At 52.1% G+C, this 18550-nt stretch overlaps 7 protein-coding genes across 7 annotated transcripts; 2 read left to right on the top strand and 5 right to left on the bottom strand.

Annotated features, from left to right (window-relative positions):
- Positions 1-2507: 2507 nt before the first annotated feature.
- AYL99_01040 (hypothetical protein) lies at positions 2508-3440 on the bottom strand (the record flags this gene model as incomplete). The annotated part of the gene is made up of 1 exon (XM_018832556.1): positions 2508-3440. The coding sequence occupies one exon, from the start codon at positions 3438-3440 to the stop codon at positions 2508-2510; it is 933 nt and encodes a 310-aa protein (XP_018698435.1).
- A 272-nt stretch (positions 3441-3712) lies between these two features.
- On the bottom strand, positions 3713-4964 carry AYL99_01039 (chlorophyll synthesis pathway protein BchC; the record flags this gene model as incomplete). Its single annotated transcript, XM_018832555.1, has 4 exons — positions 3713-3861; positions 3911-4016; positions 4071-4768; positions 4826-4964. 4 exons carry the CDS (start codon positions 4962-4964, stop codon positions 3713-3715), a joined length of 1092 nt encoding a protein of 363 aa, XP_018698434.1.
- A 444-nt stretch (positions 4965-5408) lies between these two features.
- Positions 5409-7510, bottom strand: AYL99_01038 (hypothetical protein; the record flags this gene model as incomplete). Its single annotated transcript, XM_018832554.1, has 9 exons — positions 5409-5588; positions 5634-5685; positions 5736-6171; positions 6219-6269; positions 6319-6756; positions 6806-6871; positions 6922-7011; positions 7065-7303; positions 7356-7510. 9 exons carry the CDS (start codon positions 7508-7510, stop codon positions 5409-5411), a joined length of 1707 nt encoding a protein of 568 aa, XP_018698433.1.
- A 759-nt stretch (positions 7511-8269) lies between these two features.
- AYL99_01037 (hypothetical protein) lies at positions 8270-9537 on the top strand (the record flags this gene model as incomplete). The annotated part of the gene is made up of 6 exons (XM_018832553.1): positions 8270-8455; positions 8551-8645; positions 8732-8881; positions 8931-9057; positions 9171-9412; positions 9507-9537. The coding sequence occupies 6 exons, from the start codon at positions 8270-8272 to the stop codon at positions 9535-9537; spliced, it is 831 nt and encodes a 276-aa protein (XP_018698432.1).
- A 575-nt stretch (positions 9538-10112) lies between these two features.
- AYL99_01036 (hypothetical protein) lies at positions 10113-11675 on the bottom strand (the record flags this gene model as incomplete). The annotated part of the gene is made up of 3 exons (XM_018832552.1): positions 10113-10410; positions 10490-10540; positions 10603-11675. 3 exons carry the CDS (start codon positions 11673-11675, stop codon positions 10113-10115), a joined length of 1422 nt encoding a protein of 473 aa, XP_018698431.1.
- Positions 11676-13305: 1630 nt separating this feature from the next.
- AYL99_01035 (hypothetical protein) lies at positions 13306-15382 on the top strand (the record flags this gene model as incomplete). Its single annotated transcript, XM_018832551.1, has 5 exons — positions 13306-13402; positions 13458-13674; positions 13721-14647; positions 14700-15001; positions 15066-15382. The coding sequence occupies 5 exons, from the start codon at positions 13306-13308 to the stop codon at positions 15380-15382; spliced, it is 1860 nt and encodes a 619-aa protein (XP_018698430.1).
- Positions 15383-15478: 96 nt separating this feature from the next.
- On the bottom strand, positions 15479-16957 carry AYL99_01034 (hypothetical protein; the record flags this gene model as incomplete). The annotated part of the gene is made up of 1 exon (XM_018832550.1): positions 15479-16957. One exon carries the CDS (start codon positions 16955-16957, stop codon positions 15479-15481), a length of 1479 nt encoding a protein of 492 aa, XP_018698429.1.
- Between the last annotated feature and the right edge of the window lie 1593 nt (positions 16958-18550).

Genomic DNA, 18550 nt, shown 5'->3' with positions numbered 1-18550 from the left:
AAGATTGCAGGGCAGATCCTCTTGCGGCACCGGCTGCCCAGGCATGACTGTGCGACCATTGACTTTCGTAGGCGCGTGCCAGAAGCTCCCACGACGACTCGTATGCACGAGGTGCCATGTCAGAACAGTGGTCGAAGCCAAAGAGCAAGCGGCCCTTTGGAGATACTCCCAAAAGAACGACCGAACTAACTGTTGGTCTCAGGGTCTTGATCCTCCTACCTCAGATGGCGAAAGCCATCACACACGAACTCCTAAATCCAAGTCCTGAAGTGATGTTCCACGCCGGGGGTATACCTCCAATCACCACGCACACAGAAGTCATCGACTCAAATCATCATTATGGTTTCAGCAGTCGTGAACCACAACATTGCACCCGAGATGGGATTAGAAGAGTAATTGAAAGTTGGCCTCTATTCCTTCTCTTGCCTGGGATTTTCTCCAGCAGCCCCCAACTCCCACATTTTCTCCCCCGGTGCCTGCTCTTTCTTGTCCCAGGAAGAATTGCGGGAAATGGCCTGGGGCGAGCGTCCCCCAACCGGTGAGCCAGCATATGTCGAAGAATAGGGGTGGCGCGGAAAAAGAGTCTCGATTGTTCGAAGATTCAAGGTCGTTGGTGTTATCTCTGGACAACCTTTTCACATTTACAGTTGCTGCAGCGGGTATGGTCACAGGAAGGGCAGTGGTGTTTCTGAATGCTGATCGGCGTCTGTCCACACCGGCAACACGTGTAAATGAACACAACGTTGGTCTTCTTTTTGGTCTTCGACGGTGGCTACTTGCAACAAGTCAACGCGGGTTCTTTTTAAGCAGCCGTGATGATGGACGCAATCGTTAACGACGCGCCTACCCCATGGACTGACCATTTTCGTTTGTATACGAAAACATGCATGCAAGATGTCTTTCTGCACGGATGTCCCAGTCCACGAGCTGGTGCATTACCACGTTGAACTGTGAGACCGCTGAGGGAGGGTAGTTGAAGTTCCGGTCTACAAAGCAAACCAGGTGGCTTAAGTGTGATAGGAAGCAAACACCCAACAACGCCCAACAGGAAACATACGAATCAGAACAAAGCTCACTATCCCACGCTGGCGCCGAGTAACGAAGTCAACATCATAAAACTGTAGGAAATGAACACAGAAATAATATGCATTGAAACACAGACCCAAAAAAATAAAAAATGATTTGGAAGGAGGTTGGTGACAGCGCATTGAGTCTCCGTATTGGTACTGTTGACCAAGACGGCAATGTTGCGCAGTTTTAAAAAATAGTTCCAACTAACTATTACAGCATCATAACATCCAGCCTTCGCCCTGAGATCTCAGCTTGAAAGTCAGTCCACAAGTTCTCTTCTGTCTGCTAACAAGATTCGAGACGATCACAGGTCTATTTTTCGAGATATGACAAGATATCTCTTACAGCAGTTGGCCCTTGAAACATGTTCTTGCGCCCAAGGTTGTAGAGATTTCCTGCGTCTCGACGCATACGAGATACCGAGCCCGCCAGACATTGCTGATTAGAGGGCCCCTGGATTGCTACCCTGCTGTCGCTCCCACTGTATGACGGAGGGTCGACTGGAACGGCACAAAGCGGGCCAGCTTCCAAATCAGACGGTTGTATGCACCCACTCCCCGTGCTGTAGACAGTCCGAGAGTGACAACATCCCGGAGCGCCGACGCAAGTATCCCAATTGATAGTCTCGGGTCGTCTTCGTGGTACGCTATTCTAGACGAATACATCTGAGGTATTTTTCAAGTCAACCATTCGAAATTGGAACTGCTAACGGACCATCAATTTAAGCCAAGCTCGTCGATGTGGAAAAGGGTTAAATTGAGCCGCTGGCCGGCTTCGTCAGTTGGTGCAATAGCCCTTCTGCCATGAATGATTGCAATACGGCTCTCAACCATTTATGCCAGTAATATATGAAAACGCTGGAAGTTTGGGCATAGCGTGAGTCGGGCAGTGATCAGGCGACAGCCATTTGTTCCAGCTCGTCGTTGGCAGCGTAGTGCAGCGAGCCCCAGTCTTCATGACTCTCCATCAAGAGTGCCACTGTTGCTAGGGAATCCATGTTACCAGAGGATAACCTGTTTAGGTTGCTATTGCCTTGCATATAGTAGGGAGCTGCATTGGGTTTTGGAGATTGTTGGAAGAACGTGGTTTGTGCCCGATAGTAGTCAGTTGGCAGAACTCGAACTTAGGCAGGCGTCACGACCATCGGCCCCGTCTTGCATTTGACCAATGAAGCATAACCACGTAGTCCAGGACAGCCTGATGCGCGTAAAGGAGATTCGAGCACCTTGATACACATCCCTCCCACCAGCACAAAAGTGGCAAGGCTCACCTAGTGAGCGGCATTGATAATCAAGGCGTTTGGTGGAAGACGTGAAGGTGCAGAAGCCGTCAACGAGTAGATGTGGCCAGCTGCCCAAGATGGATCTTACGGACACTGTCAAAGTCGGAAAATTGAAACCCCCAGAAACCAGGAAAGAACATTTCGAAATTCATGCTTAGCTCTGCTTCGAAGACTTGGTAGACTTTTCACTTTTCCTTCGCTTGCGCTCTGCTCTTCGTTCAGCTTTGGCGCCCGGATCTTCGGGATCAGCATCGTTGAGTAAGGGAGTTTGCTTGTGGTTTTCCAGATCTGCCAATGCGTTTCGCTTCTGCTCTTTCTTCTCTTTCCGTCGCCGCCGTCGTTCACGCCTCTCTTCTTTCGTTTCTTTCGTTTCTACATGGCCCGGCGGTGACCGCATTTCGGTATCAACGTCGACCAGGGTGTCGAGCCCAATTTGCGATTTCCGTTTCCTTTGTTTCTTCTCCAACGTTGCCTGAAGATACTGGCCGACTTGCTCGAATTCTGTAACAGGATGCTGTTTTTGCACACGTTTGGAACGCTTCTCGTCTTTATCACGTAACGCAAAGAATGCCCCAACCTCTTCGAACTCAGCCGTAGCTTCTCGCCCTTTGATCTCTGTAGCTTCTGCGGTATCATCCAGTTCTCCATCGTCGAGGGCATCGCTCTTCCGCTTCTTCGAAGTTCGTTTCATGTCGCCGACTTTCCCAATGGTGCCTTCCATCTCTTGACCCTTGACGAAGAAGCTGTAAAGTCCGCCATGTTTTCCGGCACCATAGTCATTTGCTATTGGAGTAGCTGTCCCGCTACTTCTCTCACTCTCGCTCTTGCCAATGTTTCCCAACGCATTCTCAAAACCCTTCAGCCACCACTGATTTCCAGCTGGAGGTTCATGCGTCTTCCTTCCAACACCAAATCGTCCTTTTCTTTGTGAGATCGAGAGGGGTTTGACAAGACCGACGCCGTTATTGCCGACCTTTGCGGGATCATAAGCCAGGCCTCGATGCCCTTTTTGTTTGTATGGTCTCGAGTCAAGGGAATGGCCGGGTCCTGCCCAGCCGAGAGAAAGTAAATGCGCGTGGGCGTCCATGGAGAGAAGGGAGACCGGTGCTAACAAGGGGGGGGTTTCATAGTGAATTGGACCCCGAAGAAATCATATCTGAATTGTCTGTCGAAAGGTTGAGGCATGAAATTTGGGCTGCGGAAAAACAAAAAGTTCCAGTGGGGTCGCCGCCTCGGTTCCTCCCGTGGCAACAGTCTCGTACCCGACACTCATTGTCACATGACATGCCTTGGCAACGCTTGTGTTCTCCACAGCCTCTATTCAACCACTCTACAATGTCTACTGGACACTGTCGTCCTTCATGACTGCACCAACAGCTCCTTCCTGGGAGTCACCATGATCTTGACGTGATCATCTTTGTTGTTGACCAGCTCCTCGAACCCTTTGGCCACGACGTCGTCCAATGCTATTCTTGCCGTAACCAGCTTCTCAAATCCCTTGAATTTTCCTAGATTAGGTTAGTTACGGCTCCAGATATCTCGGGCGGAATCCTTTACCTGCAACGAATTCGTCCACAGTCTGTTTGAAATCTTCTTCGGTGTAGCTCATTGAGGCCCTGAAGACGATCTCTTTCAACATGAAATGTCCCATCGGCACAATGCACTGCAAGGATTGGTTAGCTATGGGAAGCTCTTCGATGTGAAGGAATCCCTTTACCTCTCTTTCCCAACCAGCAACGTTAACATATGTCCCGCCTCGTCGAAGAGCATCCATACCATCTTTCAGACCTGGCATGATGCCTGCACAGTCGAAAACAATATCCACTCCCTTGCCGTCCGTTAATTCACGGCATTTATCTGGCACATTGACCTCCCTGGGATTCAACACGACGTCGACAAACTTGGCCGCCTGTTCTTGCCGCTTCGCCGTTGGCTCGCTCACGATGAGTTTGCCGACTCCCGAGGCCTTTAAGACAAAGATCAAAGCCAGCCCTACGGGACCGCCACCAAGCACGAGAACAGTTTTGTCTCGATAATCGTCGAATCCAGACTTTTTGGTTGCATGCCTGGCGACCGTCAACGGCTCAATCAAGGCGGCCTCGGATAAAGGTACTGAATCAGGCAGGACATAACACATGTCCTCTTTGACTGCGACGTATTCCGAATAGCCTCCTCCGTCATTGGACTGCAGTCCCAAGAAACCCCAACTATTGCAAATGTTGGTGTCGCCGACGTTGCAGGAATGGCAGCTGGAACAGAAGAACCGCGGGTCGACCATGACAGGCTCGCCGATTCGTAACTTGCTATTTGGACCAACCTTGCTCACTCGACCGCAAAACTCGTGGCCCATCGTTACAGGCAGCACTGCCCCAGTCAGGGGATGGGGTGCTTCCTTCCTGGGTATAACGGCTGGTCCTGACGATTTCTTCAGGCATGGTCTCGAAAATAATATCTTCGGATATTGCGACTTACCGACCAGATACTCGTGCAGATCAGAGCCACATATCCCACACCATTCGATCTGGATCAGAGCTTGACCGTTCGCGATCTGTGGAACATCCACATCCTCAACCCTCAAATCGCGCTGCCCGTGATATCTTGCAGCTTTCATGATGTAACGACGGTTTTCCTCAGAACTTTCGAGGCTAGTGACGGATTGAAGCAAGTCTAAGGGCTGGTTTCCCTTTGGAGATGGCAAAACATTACACTTTCAATGGGTTGATATGTGCACCACTTCATAATGGAACGTTGCTCGCTGACGAGGATCCGACTGATTCAGTGACTACCGAGGTGCAGAGTTGTATTCTTCCCCACATTTCCTTGAGCAGGTGGCGTTTCTAATATTCCAGATTGTCATTGTTCGATGAGACTCCTACACCTGTTGGCCCCGCAGGACAACTTTTGACTAAGTCAGTCAATAATGTCATGCAAAAATAAGATTCGACATGACACTTCGTACAGTTTGCGTTAAGCTTCTCCTCTCTACATGTCAAAGTTTCTGCTTTACTAATATTCATCCTGCAATCTACACACACACATGTTCCAACGTGGTTGGTCAGTCTATTGTCCAAGGTACGTCCTCGTTCCTCATGTAGGGTGCTAATCTTGAAGTATCTTTCATCACTTCAGCCTCGACGCGACCATTGCCGAGGAATGACCACATGTTCTTGTTGTTATATCGGAAATCATAATGCTCCCATCGGACGAACTTGATGGTTTTCATGTAATGGAGCGCCTACTGAAGTCAGCCTTGTTTCCATGGAAGATGCCTCTTACTTACCGAACCACCCCAGATCCACAGCTTACCGCCGATGATATTGTTCTTATACCAACTGGTCTTGTTAGCTGTCGTGTCTGATCCAAATGGTGGTCGCAAACCTACCTCTTGCACTCCGTGTTCCAGACGGAACCCTTGTGCCATTCATCGATATGCTCGTATAACTGCTTCACTGGCTCCATTTTAACTTCGAGGGCTCGAATGTTCTCCTCTTGCATTCTCTTCATGCACTGCAAGATGTATTCGACTTGGACCTCATGCGATGGGAGAGATGTCCCAGAGGCCCAATTGCCTCGGACACCATTCACAACAAAATAATTGGGGAATTTGGGCACTGTCAGGGCGAGGTAGACGTGTGGTTCAGGGTTGAACTCGTCTGCCATGTTGACACCGTTAACTCCGAGGACTTTGAATGGCGGCGCAAACGCGAGGTTGAAGCCCGTTGCGCAAACAAGTATGTCGACCTTGTGCAGCCGACCAGCATCATCGATCAGTCCTTCCGGCACGACCTTGACGATCTCGTTATGGATGGGCGTCACATCTGTGATTCCGTTAGCCGAGGTCGACGAAACGTTCTAGCATACTAACTGTCTTTAACCAAAGCCTCGAGATAGCCGTCGCCAGGAGTTATTCTTCGGCCTGTTCGAAGTGTCAACAATCCATCTGAAAGCATCGCAATGCAACATACATCCTGGTGCCCATTTTGGAATCAATCTCTCCTTGAGCTCTTCATGCCCGGGTCCGATCCGCCGGTGCATTTCTTCGCGCATCAGTTTCTCGGCCCACTTGGATGTTTCCGATCCGGCGATGAACATATCGAACAGATTGTTGACACTTGATTCGAGTTTCTTTCGGTATTCAAGCAACGCTTCAGGATCTTCGCGGAATTTCTTCTTGTCCTCCTCCGTGTACCAGTATTGTGCCTGAGGAGCCTGGGCTTGACTCGAGTCTGATGAATGGCTCTTGTCTTCTTCAAGAACTTGGCCTCCAACGGGCGGAGAAATCCATGTCACAGATCTCATGAACGTGGTCAGATGTTTTGCTTTCTTCTGGACCTGGGGCACAATTTGAATGGCGGACGATCCTGTTCCAATTACCGCAACCGTTTTGTCCGTGTAGTCAACCGCTAGCAAAGGTCAGTCATGTTGGGGGTCGACGGCAGATGGAAAGCCTACATGTGTCCCAGTTTGCGCTATGAAGAAGCTGCCCCGCAAAGTCATGCAGTCCTTCGATCTTTGGCCCTGCCGAATGGTCAATATCTCACTGGTGTTGGACAACTACTCGCACTCACACTTCCAGTTGTTGAGAAAACCGGTGCCATTTATGATGACATGGCACCAGTCGTTGATCTTACGACCTTCGGAATCAACCTCAACCTCGTCTACCCAAGGTCAGTCTCCAGGAGATCCTCGTGGTGTCGTCGCGTGGACTCACAGATGCCTTTGTCCTCCACCCAAGTTGCCGATAGAACTTTGGAATTGAGTTTTATCGAGGGGTGCAGATCGTACTTGTCGGCGAATTTCTCAAAATACTGCTTGATCTCCGGCGCATAGGCGTAGAAACTCGACCACTCTGGATTTGGCTCAAAGGAATAGGTATACGCATGTGCGGGAACATCACAAGCGCAACCTGGATACCGATTCTCAAACCACGTTCCACCAATCCCGGAGTTTCTATGGAGTTGTCAGCGGGCCTTCTCATAGATGGTGAAAGGTGAGTACAAACTTCTCATAGCAGACGAATTCGTAATTCTTGAAATCTTTCTTCATCTTGTATCCCACAAGCAGGCCTGCCGCACCGGCACCAACACAAATCACCCGGATGTAATTTGGCTTCGAATGCCATTGCGGCTCAACCTTGTAACCGAGTTCGCCCACCATTTCGAAGGACTGAAAGGGAGCTGGAATGGAGGGATCGCGACAACTGCAAGGAAGGGTTACAACTCAAGTTGATTGAAACAGCCACTCGCACTCAACACTCTCCTATATGGGCTTCGGTAATCGCTGCTTGGGAGCATCCACTGAATCTACCTTTCAGTTCGGCATCCCCGCACGAGCCTGAATAATGAGCGAGCGATAGAATTTGGCCCATTTTCAAGAATTTGCTGTGATTCAGCATTTCCTGACAGGTCGCCAGTTCACGCCACCAGGGATGAGTTTGCCGGCGAGCCGTGCTGTGCAATCAAATGCTTGATGGGCATACGAGAGAACCGCGGAACAGCTACTGACAAGACTTTTGTGTGAAGAACACGAAGGATTTGCTTCCTATCCGAGGTCCAACCTGCACCTCCTACCAAGCATAGAACCGCTGGTTGTGGGGAAGACCAGGCGAAACGATCTCAAACCTCTTGGTGTATATGCATGTGGAGAAAGCGGGGGCAAGCACTGGGAATCAACAAGGCTGTGAGTGTCCAATCCCGCGAGCCTAGGTACAAAGGTCGTTGGAGAGGTGCTCAGTCATTGCTTGCTGATGCTGATCGGGACGCTGGAGAAGATCCCACTCGCTACCCCGTTGACGGACGTCGTGCCACCTCTATTCATCAGCGACATAAATTGCAGAAGCTGTACACCTTTGCGAAGTGTTGTGACCTGCGAAACCGCCAATACTCCATATCCGTTCCGTCTCTGAGCCTCGGCAGAATGGTCTTTCGCTCGGGACCTGTTGCCCCAGGCATTGCATTCGTCACTGGAGGCGCGCGTGGGCTAGGGAACGCTATTTGTGTATCGTTTGCAAAGGAGGGTGCTAAAGGCGTGTGCATCGTCGACATCCAAGACGAGGCGACATTCGAAGAGGGAAAGAAAGCCGTCGAGAAATACGGTGCCAAGGTAAGGGCTATTACTTACCAAGCGGGAAACTATGCTCCCCAAAAGGGATAGAGACGGTTCCGAATTAATTTTGATCATCCTGACTCACGTCATAGGTGCTTTGTATCCGTGCCGACGTGACCAAGGAGGAGGACGTGGAACGAGCGGTCAATGAAGCTGTCAAGGAGTTTGGACGCATCGACTATGCAGCGTCAGTGCACCCTATCCCTCTCCCTCTGACCAGTTCTCTGGTGGCATGTGATTTGAGGAGCATTACTGAGACAGAGAACGACACAGCAACTTTGCCGGCATTATCGGACCTTTGGGCGAGACGTGGGAAACCGACACGGATCAATGGAAGCGAGTGATCGAAGTCAACACCGTTGGAGTGTGGCTGTGCAACAAGTATGAGCTGAAGCAAATGATCAAACAAGAATCAATCGAAGTGTAAGTGGCAGGAGATCTGATCTCGGGCCAAGGCTGAGGCATTCGACAGCGAGGAAGGCCGACCCCGTCAACGAGGCTCCATCGTCAACTGCGCATCTGTCAATTCCATCCAGGCTGGTGCTGGCACCTCGGGATATACCGCGTCGAAACATGCCGTGATGGGCATTACAAAATCGGTAAGTAATATATGACTGAATGCATGCGACCCTGACTATCCCTTCTTGCCTCGCTTCCCCTTGGCCGTCGTCGTTGTCGTCACCACCGATTAATACCTCTTGCCCCAATCCAGGTTGCCCTCGAAGCCCGCCGGCACGACATCCGCGTCAACGCGGTGTCGCCGGGTTTCCTCCTGACCAAGCTCCTCGACCCCTTCATGAAGCAAGGAAACGGCGAGCTCGCGTCCAAGGCGTGGGAGGAGTACGAGGCCCGACAAGGTCGCAAGGCGACGTTCGACGAGATCGGCGACGTCGTGGTGCTCCTGAGCACTCCGCGCATGAGCCTGGTGGTGGGCCACAACCTTGTCATTGATGGGTATGTAATGCCACCAGGCACGCTTGATGTTGCCCTATTTCCAAACCCCTCCTTCACAGTTCCTCTGTTTTGCTGACGTTGGGTGCCATTCTAGCGGATTCACCATCAACGAGAATACCTACTAGACAGATCTCGAATATGTAGACCATGTCTGAGCTTTTGTATCTTGATCGAATTGAAGAGACCAGACTTTTTCGAGGAGCCCAACCAAACCACTTGTGTTTTTTATTGATCTCGCTCGAACGAGTGCTCCAGTCGTAGTAGCTGCGCAGTGGCCTTCAGCATGTCTCTCCACTCCAGCGGGCGGTTGGTCCAAGGATGGCTCTCAGCCTCTAATGCACCAATGACAGCTTGACAGAGTGTCATGACTCACGGCAGACGACCACGACCAGCACTTCCGTCGTCGCACTGATGCATACATCGGCGGCGTCTTTGGGAATGCCGCACTGAGGTTGAAGCAATGCATGGCATGTCAACTTAAAATATCGATCTGTACGTGCAGATTCCGTAGGCCATCACTCCTCAAGTTGGGCGGCGCGAGCAACCAACTATATTGGCATGATATGGCCGGACTTGGAGTGGTTGCCAGGTGAGGATGACTCGGATCACTCCAAAAAGGATGGTCGCTGGCACATCCTCGTCGGTAGATAATTGGGTGGAATAATAGAGCTGACCACCTTTTCTTTCTTCCTCATCTACCTCAGACCGACCAGCTCGCCTTGGGAAAATCCATGGTCCCCTCAAAGGCGGCGATGTCGTGCTGCATCTCGGGGAACTTCTTGAAGAATCCCGGCCTCATGGTCCAGTTCTTGAAGTTGTACGCGTACTCGAGGAAGATCTTGGACACCTCGTAACGGTTCTGGACCGGGTTGTAGGCGAAGATGTCGCGGTCCGAGTAGGGCCAGTGGAAATTGAAGTTTTCGACGAAGGCGGCCGAGAAGTCGCCCGTCGACGTGTATTTCTTGTGCTCGAAGACGAGGCGGTCGCGAAGTCCGGGCCTGGATTGTTATTAGACAGGCCTTTTGGTTAAAGCCGGGCTTCTAGACCCCAGGGGACTGGATGGGGTAAAAGACATACCATATCAGAAAATCTATCACGGCTGGATGTTGGATCTTTTCTTGTGACGGTCTAAGGAGGAAGGGGGTCAGCAAGGCATCTCTATTCCCGAGTATTAAGCAAGCCAGGCATACCTCGGTCGCAGGAAGACGGGGACCCGTTCCAGGTTCTCTTTGATCGGATTCTCTCGGTATTGGATTAGTGTTTGGCAGACGTACATCAAGGCGATCCTCTGCGCTTTGGACGTCCATGTGCCAAAAACTCTCTGGTCGACCTGCCGCAGCGCATTCCACACCGGGTGCTGGGCTTCCGGGCCGACATTGTCCCATCCCCAGATGGCCGCCTTGAACGGCACATGCATGTCGAGGGTGGCGGTCGACGCCGTCTGATGCTTGACGCTGTCCAAGCAGCTGATGAAGGCCCCGTTGGAGACGTGCCACTTGTCCACGTCCGGGGCGACCTTGACCACGGCATCGGACGAAGGAAAGCGATAGTCGAACGGTGAGGGCGTTTGGGGCTGCCACCCGTTGAAACCATTGGTGCTGCCCATCTCAAACATCTCCAGCAGCGAGTTCGGACTGAAGTCGAAAAAGTCCTCCAAGCCCGGCGCCGAGCCCATGGCGGGATCCGGCTGTGTCACGTCCACGTTCAAGCCCAGACTCTGGCTGTTGATCACCTCGGTGACCTCTGACGTCGTGTCGGTCGAGGACACGGACGTGTGACGAAAGGCCGCACTGGGATCTTCGAATCCTACCGTCGCTGGAGGAGCGCCTCCTCCTGCTGCGGTGAATGGTGTCTGAGCACAAGTGCAAGGGGACTGCACGCTGCATCCACAGGGCTTGGTGGTGGTGGTGGTGGTGGTGTTGTCTGGCTGAGCATCCTCACCACCGCTCACGGAGGAGACATCGGCAGTCCGCACCGCTTGGTCAATGACGCTCCGCATCTTGACCAATGCATTGCGCAGGCGGTAGTTGTCACTGCGCAAGCCGTCGATAATGCGGGTCAGGTTGGCGATTTCGCCGTCTCTGTCGCCTGACTCGAGGCTGCTGAGACGCTGCTCCAAGTAGGCGATACGGTTCTTGGTCCTCTCGCGCGTGGCCCGTTGGGCCAAGCGGTCCTGGATCCTCTTTCTCTCCAGTCGGCTGTCGTCGGTGGCGGTGTCGCGCCGCCGAGAAGACTTGGTCGATTTAGGCGTGGACGCGTCCATCATTGATTACGAGGTACGAGGGGGATGATTATGACAGTGGACTTTCTTACTCAGAGTCAGATGGCACATCCTCTGACTTGATATTGAAGAGTCAGGAAGATAGGGAATGGGAATGGGAGACGATTGTCCGTCGGCTAAGGCAGGAGGGGGTGATCCAATGATACCCGAGGGCAAAGAAAAGCCCTTGGCCTGCTTGTTCTCCCTGTTCTCCCTGTTGCTCCTTAGAGGCACCCGAGGCTGTGGCTAAGGGCGCCCCCGGGCGCCCAAAGAGCCCAATATCCGCTTTCCCCGATGTGGGGGAGCCTATGATTGCTTGGCCTAGTGACTCAACAGCCCCAGATTGCCCAGAGTTGCCCAGAGATGCCCAGAAATGCCTAGAGCTGGCTAGGGATCGCCCGTAGAGGGTGCCCAGGGTGGCAAATCTTGTTTCCAGCGGACTTGCATATCCCCGAGGATTGCAGTCTGGGCATGAAAAGGGCAGTTAACAGCCCACGATGAAAGTGATTAGGGAGGCATGTATACCTCGTATCACAAGCCACATCTGTCGGTGGGAGACAAACCGTCTCCTTGATCTCTGTCGTGTGCTTAGTCCTCTGTAATTTCGCCCCATGGCCCGTGCATGCAAGCCTGTAGTTACCATCTCAACCCCCCCAAGCAATGTCGTGAGGCAGGTCTTCACGATTATCGATTTTCCAGCAATGCCTTACTTACCTTTGTATTCATCATCAAAAACACATCTCCTGCAAGGCTGATGCTCGTTGTGCTTGTACCCACCCACAGTCCGGCAGTGATCTCGTGGTCGATGGTGGATTCAGATTTATGCCCCAGAAACAACGACCCTTGACGGTCCCACGTGGCTGTTTTCGAATTTGATTTCCTGCTGGTGCCACCGTCATCATCTTCGGGCGGACATTGCTTGGTTATCGCCGTGTTGTTCGACACCATGCACGTCGCCCTGACTTCGGTGCATCGACGAGGTATATGTTACATGTCCCACATGTTTCAAGTGGTACCTCAAAGCAAGACTGAGTACGGGACATAAGTTCTGGAACTACATTGGCCCAAGCGGATGGCAAGTAATGGTCCCACGAATTCGCTTGCCATTTCCTGTCGTCACCTTGGGTATCCATTTCGCATCCCCCGAAAGCAGCTGCCAAGTCGTCTATGCACCAAGGCACCAAGGCATCAAAGCCTCTGTGGACTTCGATTACGATACGTGCAATTAAGCAGCACCGATGGCTCAAAACGATGGAATTTCCATATCAAATTTCCCAGGATGGCCTCCGACGGTAAACCGGGCATGTTGGGGCTGCAACAGGCAGGCTTCTGGCCGCATGGCTGTCTTCGTCCATTCACTGACTCCCAACACAGGAAAAAGATAAAATGCAAGTTCTGTCAACCATCTCTAGCAAGTCTTTAGCTCCAACGTTGACTCTTAGCCCGCAAGGTGACATGACAAGACCAACATGTGGACTTTGCCAAAGAGTAGGCATGCAATGCTCGTTTCCCATCCGACAAAAGCCTTCCAAATCTCGAAACGGTCTGAGGAGGGCCGGGTGTAGAGAAAAATCTCTGAGCACAGTTCCAGGAAGAACATGCTGTTCAGACGGTAAGCTGCTGCTTTTCTGTCATGTCAGTTCTTCCTGAGCCTGACGTTCTTGTTGCCCGTCGGTCTCGATGCCTCAACCTTGGGTACTCCTGTGGTTCTACCAAAGATCATTCAAAGAGTGGGTGAACCACCTCCTCGCGTCATCTGGGTTGTTCATCTTTCTAACCTTTCAGGTCGACAATCGTTGGAGCAGACAAGAGCGCTGCATGTAGAAACCCAGAGAGATCCTTCGTTCAGACCCTCGCAACGTTTCTCTGGTGGAATCGACCCGGACAGCACCCTTGAAGGGATAGCATCGTACTTTCTCGATACAAACACAGATAGCCATGATCCTTCTAGCAACCCTGAAAACAGTGGTTGGAGCCTTGATCCTGGTTTAGGTGCCCAACTGTAAGTTAGATTCGCATCTCTGTCGGGTAACGTCTTACATCTGCAGAATCGAGCTCTTCTTTGAGAAAGTTCAATGTTGGCTGCCCATAATCCACCGGCCTAAATTTGCTGCAAGATTCATACGGCGCGCAGGCGAGACCGCCACAGTGGTAGATCGGTCGACAGTCTCCGACGTTGAAGCCTTTCTGATGTACGGCATCTTCGCATTAGGGGCAAGATTTTCCAGGTCCCCTTATTTCGACAAAGTTCCTCCTGTCGACCAAGGCCAGAAGTATGCCAGTCACGCTGCAACGACTTTGGATTGCATCTTCAAGACGCACCAGGAGCCGAGCGTAGAGTTCCTACAAGGCTGCATTATGCTTGCAGTCTATCATTTGATGGCAGGACACGCGGGCCCCGGTTTTGCCTTGACCAGCGTTTGTGTCCGTTTCGCCTTCGCGCTCTCGCTAAATGAAATCGACGCAGAGCTCATGAACGAGGACGGCACGCTCAACACTGAGAGCTTTGAAGAGAGCGCGGGCTCCTGGGTTAGAAAGGAGCAGCTTCGGAGATTGTGGTGGGCAACATGGGAACTTGAGATATATATGGCCACCCTATCTTGTCAGCCATCTGACATTGAAAGGAGGATAAGAGTCCTCCTCCCCGTTCCCGACTGCGACTGGATCCGCGGTATTCCGGTGAAGTCGGCTTTCATCCACCATCGTCCTGAGTCCGTGTGGACGAGCTTGCGAGGATCTTCCAATCAGTCACCCCGAGCCTGGTTCCTCCTTGCAAATTACCTCAAGTCTTGCATGTCGGTTCCCTGCCATCATTTGCCTGAGATCACGACAAGCACAAAGTCCAGCCTCGAGACTGCCCTGTGCAATTTCAAGCTCTCACTACCAGCAGAATTCCAATTGCGATCGCTGTTTGTCAACAATCAGAATTATGAGGAGGCTAATTGGGTCATTTCCACACACTTGATCATCGTAGCGTACGCTCACTCCGACTGAAATTGCACGCAGCATGGAGCTCACATGATGCAGGTGTGAAACTCTTCTGGAGAGCTCGAGACGGCCCTCGGGTGTGCGGCACGATGTCGACTCTCCAACCTCCGCTCAAGATACAGGGCCTTTCGCAAGGCGGATGGCCTCTTATCTCGTCAACGTTGCCCAAGTATGGCCGCCAGAATACATACCGTTGAATCATCCCATGGTGTGCTGTGCCGTCATTCTACCAGCCAGCATAGCTACCCAGCAGTGTGAATCTACCGCTCGTGCCCAGGAAGTGGCTGGGCTGATCCTCAGCCATTACGCGAAATACTGGGCGATCGGGTCGGAAATGCTTCGTAAGTTTTCTGCTACAATTGTATAGATGAAATGGTCCTGAAGACAGACTGACCACCGCATCAGAGTTGCTTACTGCTGTTCGGCAACCCTTAAAAACAGTGGATCAATACTCGGATCATCTGCCAACAATATTAAGACAAGCGAGCTCCGTTGGGACATCTGCAAAGTATCTTGGTCAGTTTACTTTTGCATTGAACAGTCTGAGGTATTCGAAATATGCACGACAGCCCCTTGAAGTTACGGCCAAACTCGGAGAGTACTTGCTCGCGAAAGTGCCTTTGAGCATAACCGACGTCCACGAGATCGTCGCCACAGGCCGCCAAGAAAGTGCCAATTCAGAAGCAGATTTTGGACTAGGAAACCGAATATCATTATATTGATGGAGCTCGATGCCCACGATGACCCATGCATGCATGCCCTGGATCCCCGTACGTTTGCCACAACTGACTAGGACAAAGAGACAAATCCTGCGTCCCTTATCTGGCCCCAAAATCAGGGATTCCGACATTTGCGGCAACCGCCACGGTCTTTGTGATCAGAAATTCTTCAACTGCAAATCTGCTGTTGTTTCTGCCCCAGCCACTCCCCTTTGTCCCGCCCAGAGGGACCGATGGCTCGTCATACAGTGTCATGTTGTTCAGGGTCAACCATCCGACCTCCAACTCTTGAGCTAATCGAAGACCTCTCAAGATATCACGCGTGTGGATGGCTCCCGTGAGGCCATAGGAGCTGTCGTTGGCGATTCTAATGGCGTCGTCTTCGTCCGCGGCAATGAAGACAGCTGCTGATGGCCCAAAGGTTTCGAGATCATAGATGGGGTTTCCCGGCTTGACGTTGGTGAGGATCGTGGGCTCGAGCGCAGCGCCGCTGCCACCGTGCCACCTGTTGTCCCCGATCAGATACGTCGCTCCCTGATCTGTGGCGTCAGACAGCAATTTGTGGGCCTTTTGCGCCATTGCTTTTGTGACAGCAAAGCCGGCGTTGCCTTCAAAGCGTGCAACGGCCTCGCGCAGGTGGCCGATGAACTCGTCTGCGACGTCTTGGACAACAATAATGCGCTCCGTCGACATGCAGATTTGTCCGTGATGCATCGTGGCGCCTTGAGCGCAGAGCGCCGCCGCGCTTTTCAGATCGGCGTCCTTGAGCACGATGGCTGGGGCCTTGCCGCCGAGTTCCATCAACACCGGTTTAAGGTATTTCGACGCCAGCTGGCCAATAATTCGGCCTACGCCTGCGCTCCCGATAAACTCGACCTTGCGTATCGCCGGATGGGCAATGATCGTCTCGGTAATGCGGCTGGCGTCTTCACGCTGGGCCTGGATTTGGTTGATACAGCCGTCTGGGAGACCGGCGGCCAGAAATGCTTCTACCACGCCGTGGTGGACACGTGGGCTCAATTCGGATGCTTTGAAGACGACGGTGCACCCCGCGGCAAGGGGAGCCGCAAGGGCCCTCGCGGACAGTATGATGCTGCCGTTCCAGGGGGCAATGCTCAGAACCGGGCCGATCGGTTGCTTGTAGACAAGACAAAAGTTTTCTGCACTCTGAGATGGCGGTATCTCCCCCGTGCAAGCGATGGTGATATTCGCGGCCATCTCGCGGACGGCCCTGGCGGCGAGGGTGACGTTGAAACTGGCCCAGGCCTCGGGGCAGGACGTCTCCTCGACCTGGTAGCGGGCCAGCTCGTCCACGCGACTGTCGAGGATGTCTGCCACCTTCCACAGCAACGCCCGGCGTTCTTGGTACGGCACCCGCTTGAACGTCTTGAACGTTTCTGCGGCGACCTGAACGGCGGCTGTGGCATCGTCCACGGAGGCGCCCTGGGCGTAGTGGACGAGCTTGCCCTGGGCCGACGAGTGGACTTCGATCAGGCGTCCGGGGTCGAGTGGGATGGGTTTCCCATTGATCCAGCAGGGCACCACCTCGAGGCCGTTGTGCTGTTGCGTGACTGGCATGCTGGCTTTGGTGGTGTAATAGATCTCTTTTTGTCTCTTTTGTCGTTTCAGCGGAGAAAGTGAACAACCCTACTCCTATTACTATACTACCATGGGCATTTCCATTTCCATCTGCCCCGTCGAGCTGCTCGAGGGTCGCCCTACATACATATATATACCTACATGTATATGTATATATCGTCCAACCTGGTCTGTTTGCACTTGACCATCCCAATGCCCAGCAGTATCAATTGCCGTCCCCACCCACCCTTACATAAGGCTGGTCGGTCGGGGATAACCAGGAATTTCCTTGCCCCCTAAACCCGAGCAGCAGCTCTCGGCTCTCGACACTCGACACTTCCGGGTGGGTACGACCCCGCGCCCAGATCATTAATAATGTGGCCGACGACGATGTGACGAGGAACCATGGAAGAGTGCCGCTGGTGGTCCCGGTTGTACATGTACGTGTACGAGGGGTGGTGTGTGGGACGGCTGCTGCACAGTCATTACATGCATCCATCCATCCATACATACATACATACAACATACAAAGTAGTTGGGGGATGGAATTTCCTTTCATTCTAGTCCAGTCCAGTCCAGGAGCAAAGGATGGATGGATGGATGGTCCGTCTCTTGTTGAATTATTAATTTCTCCCTCCTCCTCCTCCCACATTCCCCCAGCGGCATGGGTTGATTACACTATAATTATTTCGGCGTTCGGGCCACTATCCCTTCTCGGCTCCGGCTAGCTCCTTGGATGATAACATGGAGGGAGAAAGGCAGAAAGACAGAAAGCCAGGAGGAGGAGGAGGTGGTGGTGGTGGTGGTTCGGGACGCGAGACGGAGAGAGACAGACAGATGTACACATATGTAGGTGGAAAAGTACATAAGTAAAGTATGTGGGTAGGTTGGTAGGTCACTGTTTAGACAGAAAGGGTTGCGGAGGAAGGAAGATCCCGTGCATGATAAACATGGACATTATAACATTGATTAACTATGTTTTTATGATAAGAGGAGGTTATCGTCAATCGACTCTCGAGGGGGGCCCGATGTACTGTATGTGATCAGTGCGTCAATCAATCATTCAGCCAGTAACTATTGAGGTTTCCTGGCAACTAAATACCTGCATAAACCAAAACCCCCTTAAAAACCTACGGACACAGTGTTGTACACAGTTTGGTGCTCTGAGCGATCTATTCAGGGGTACATACTGTACCTATGTAATAAATTCTTTCTCCCCCGGCACAAGACTGGCTGGGGTGTGAGTGAGTGAGTGAGTGAGTGAGTGAGTCGCCCTCTGATTGTTTCTTTTCTATCTGCTTTGGTTAGTTACCTAGTCATCCATCTCAATCCATGATTTCCAAGACTCACCTAATCCTCTTTCAGGGCTGGGAACATAATGGATTCCTGCTCAAGGTGTATAGGTAGGTAGGTGCGAAGACGACGGACGTGTCGGAGGATGTATCAAGTAAGGGCCAGGGCCATTGTACCATCCTTGACACAGCCAGCGACAACATCCAACACTCCACACACCAGACAAGACAAGACAAGACCAGGAGGAGCAGGGATGCTCAAGAGCTTTGACAGCGAAAACCAGAGCCAACGCTTTCATAC

This window comes from Fonsecaea erecta, assembly GCF_001651985.1.
Source record: "Fonsecaea erecta strain CBS 125763 chromosome Unknown Scaff1, whole genome shotgun sequence".
Taxonomy (NCBI): Eukaryota; Fungi; Ascomycota; class Eurotiomycetes; order Chaetothyriales; family Herpotrichiellaceae; genus Fonsecaea; species Fonsecaea erecta.
Note: the sequence above shows the minus strand (reverse complement) of the source record. Positions and strands in the feature narration are given on the sequence as shown.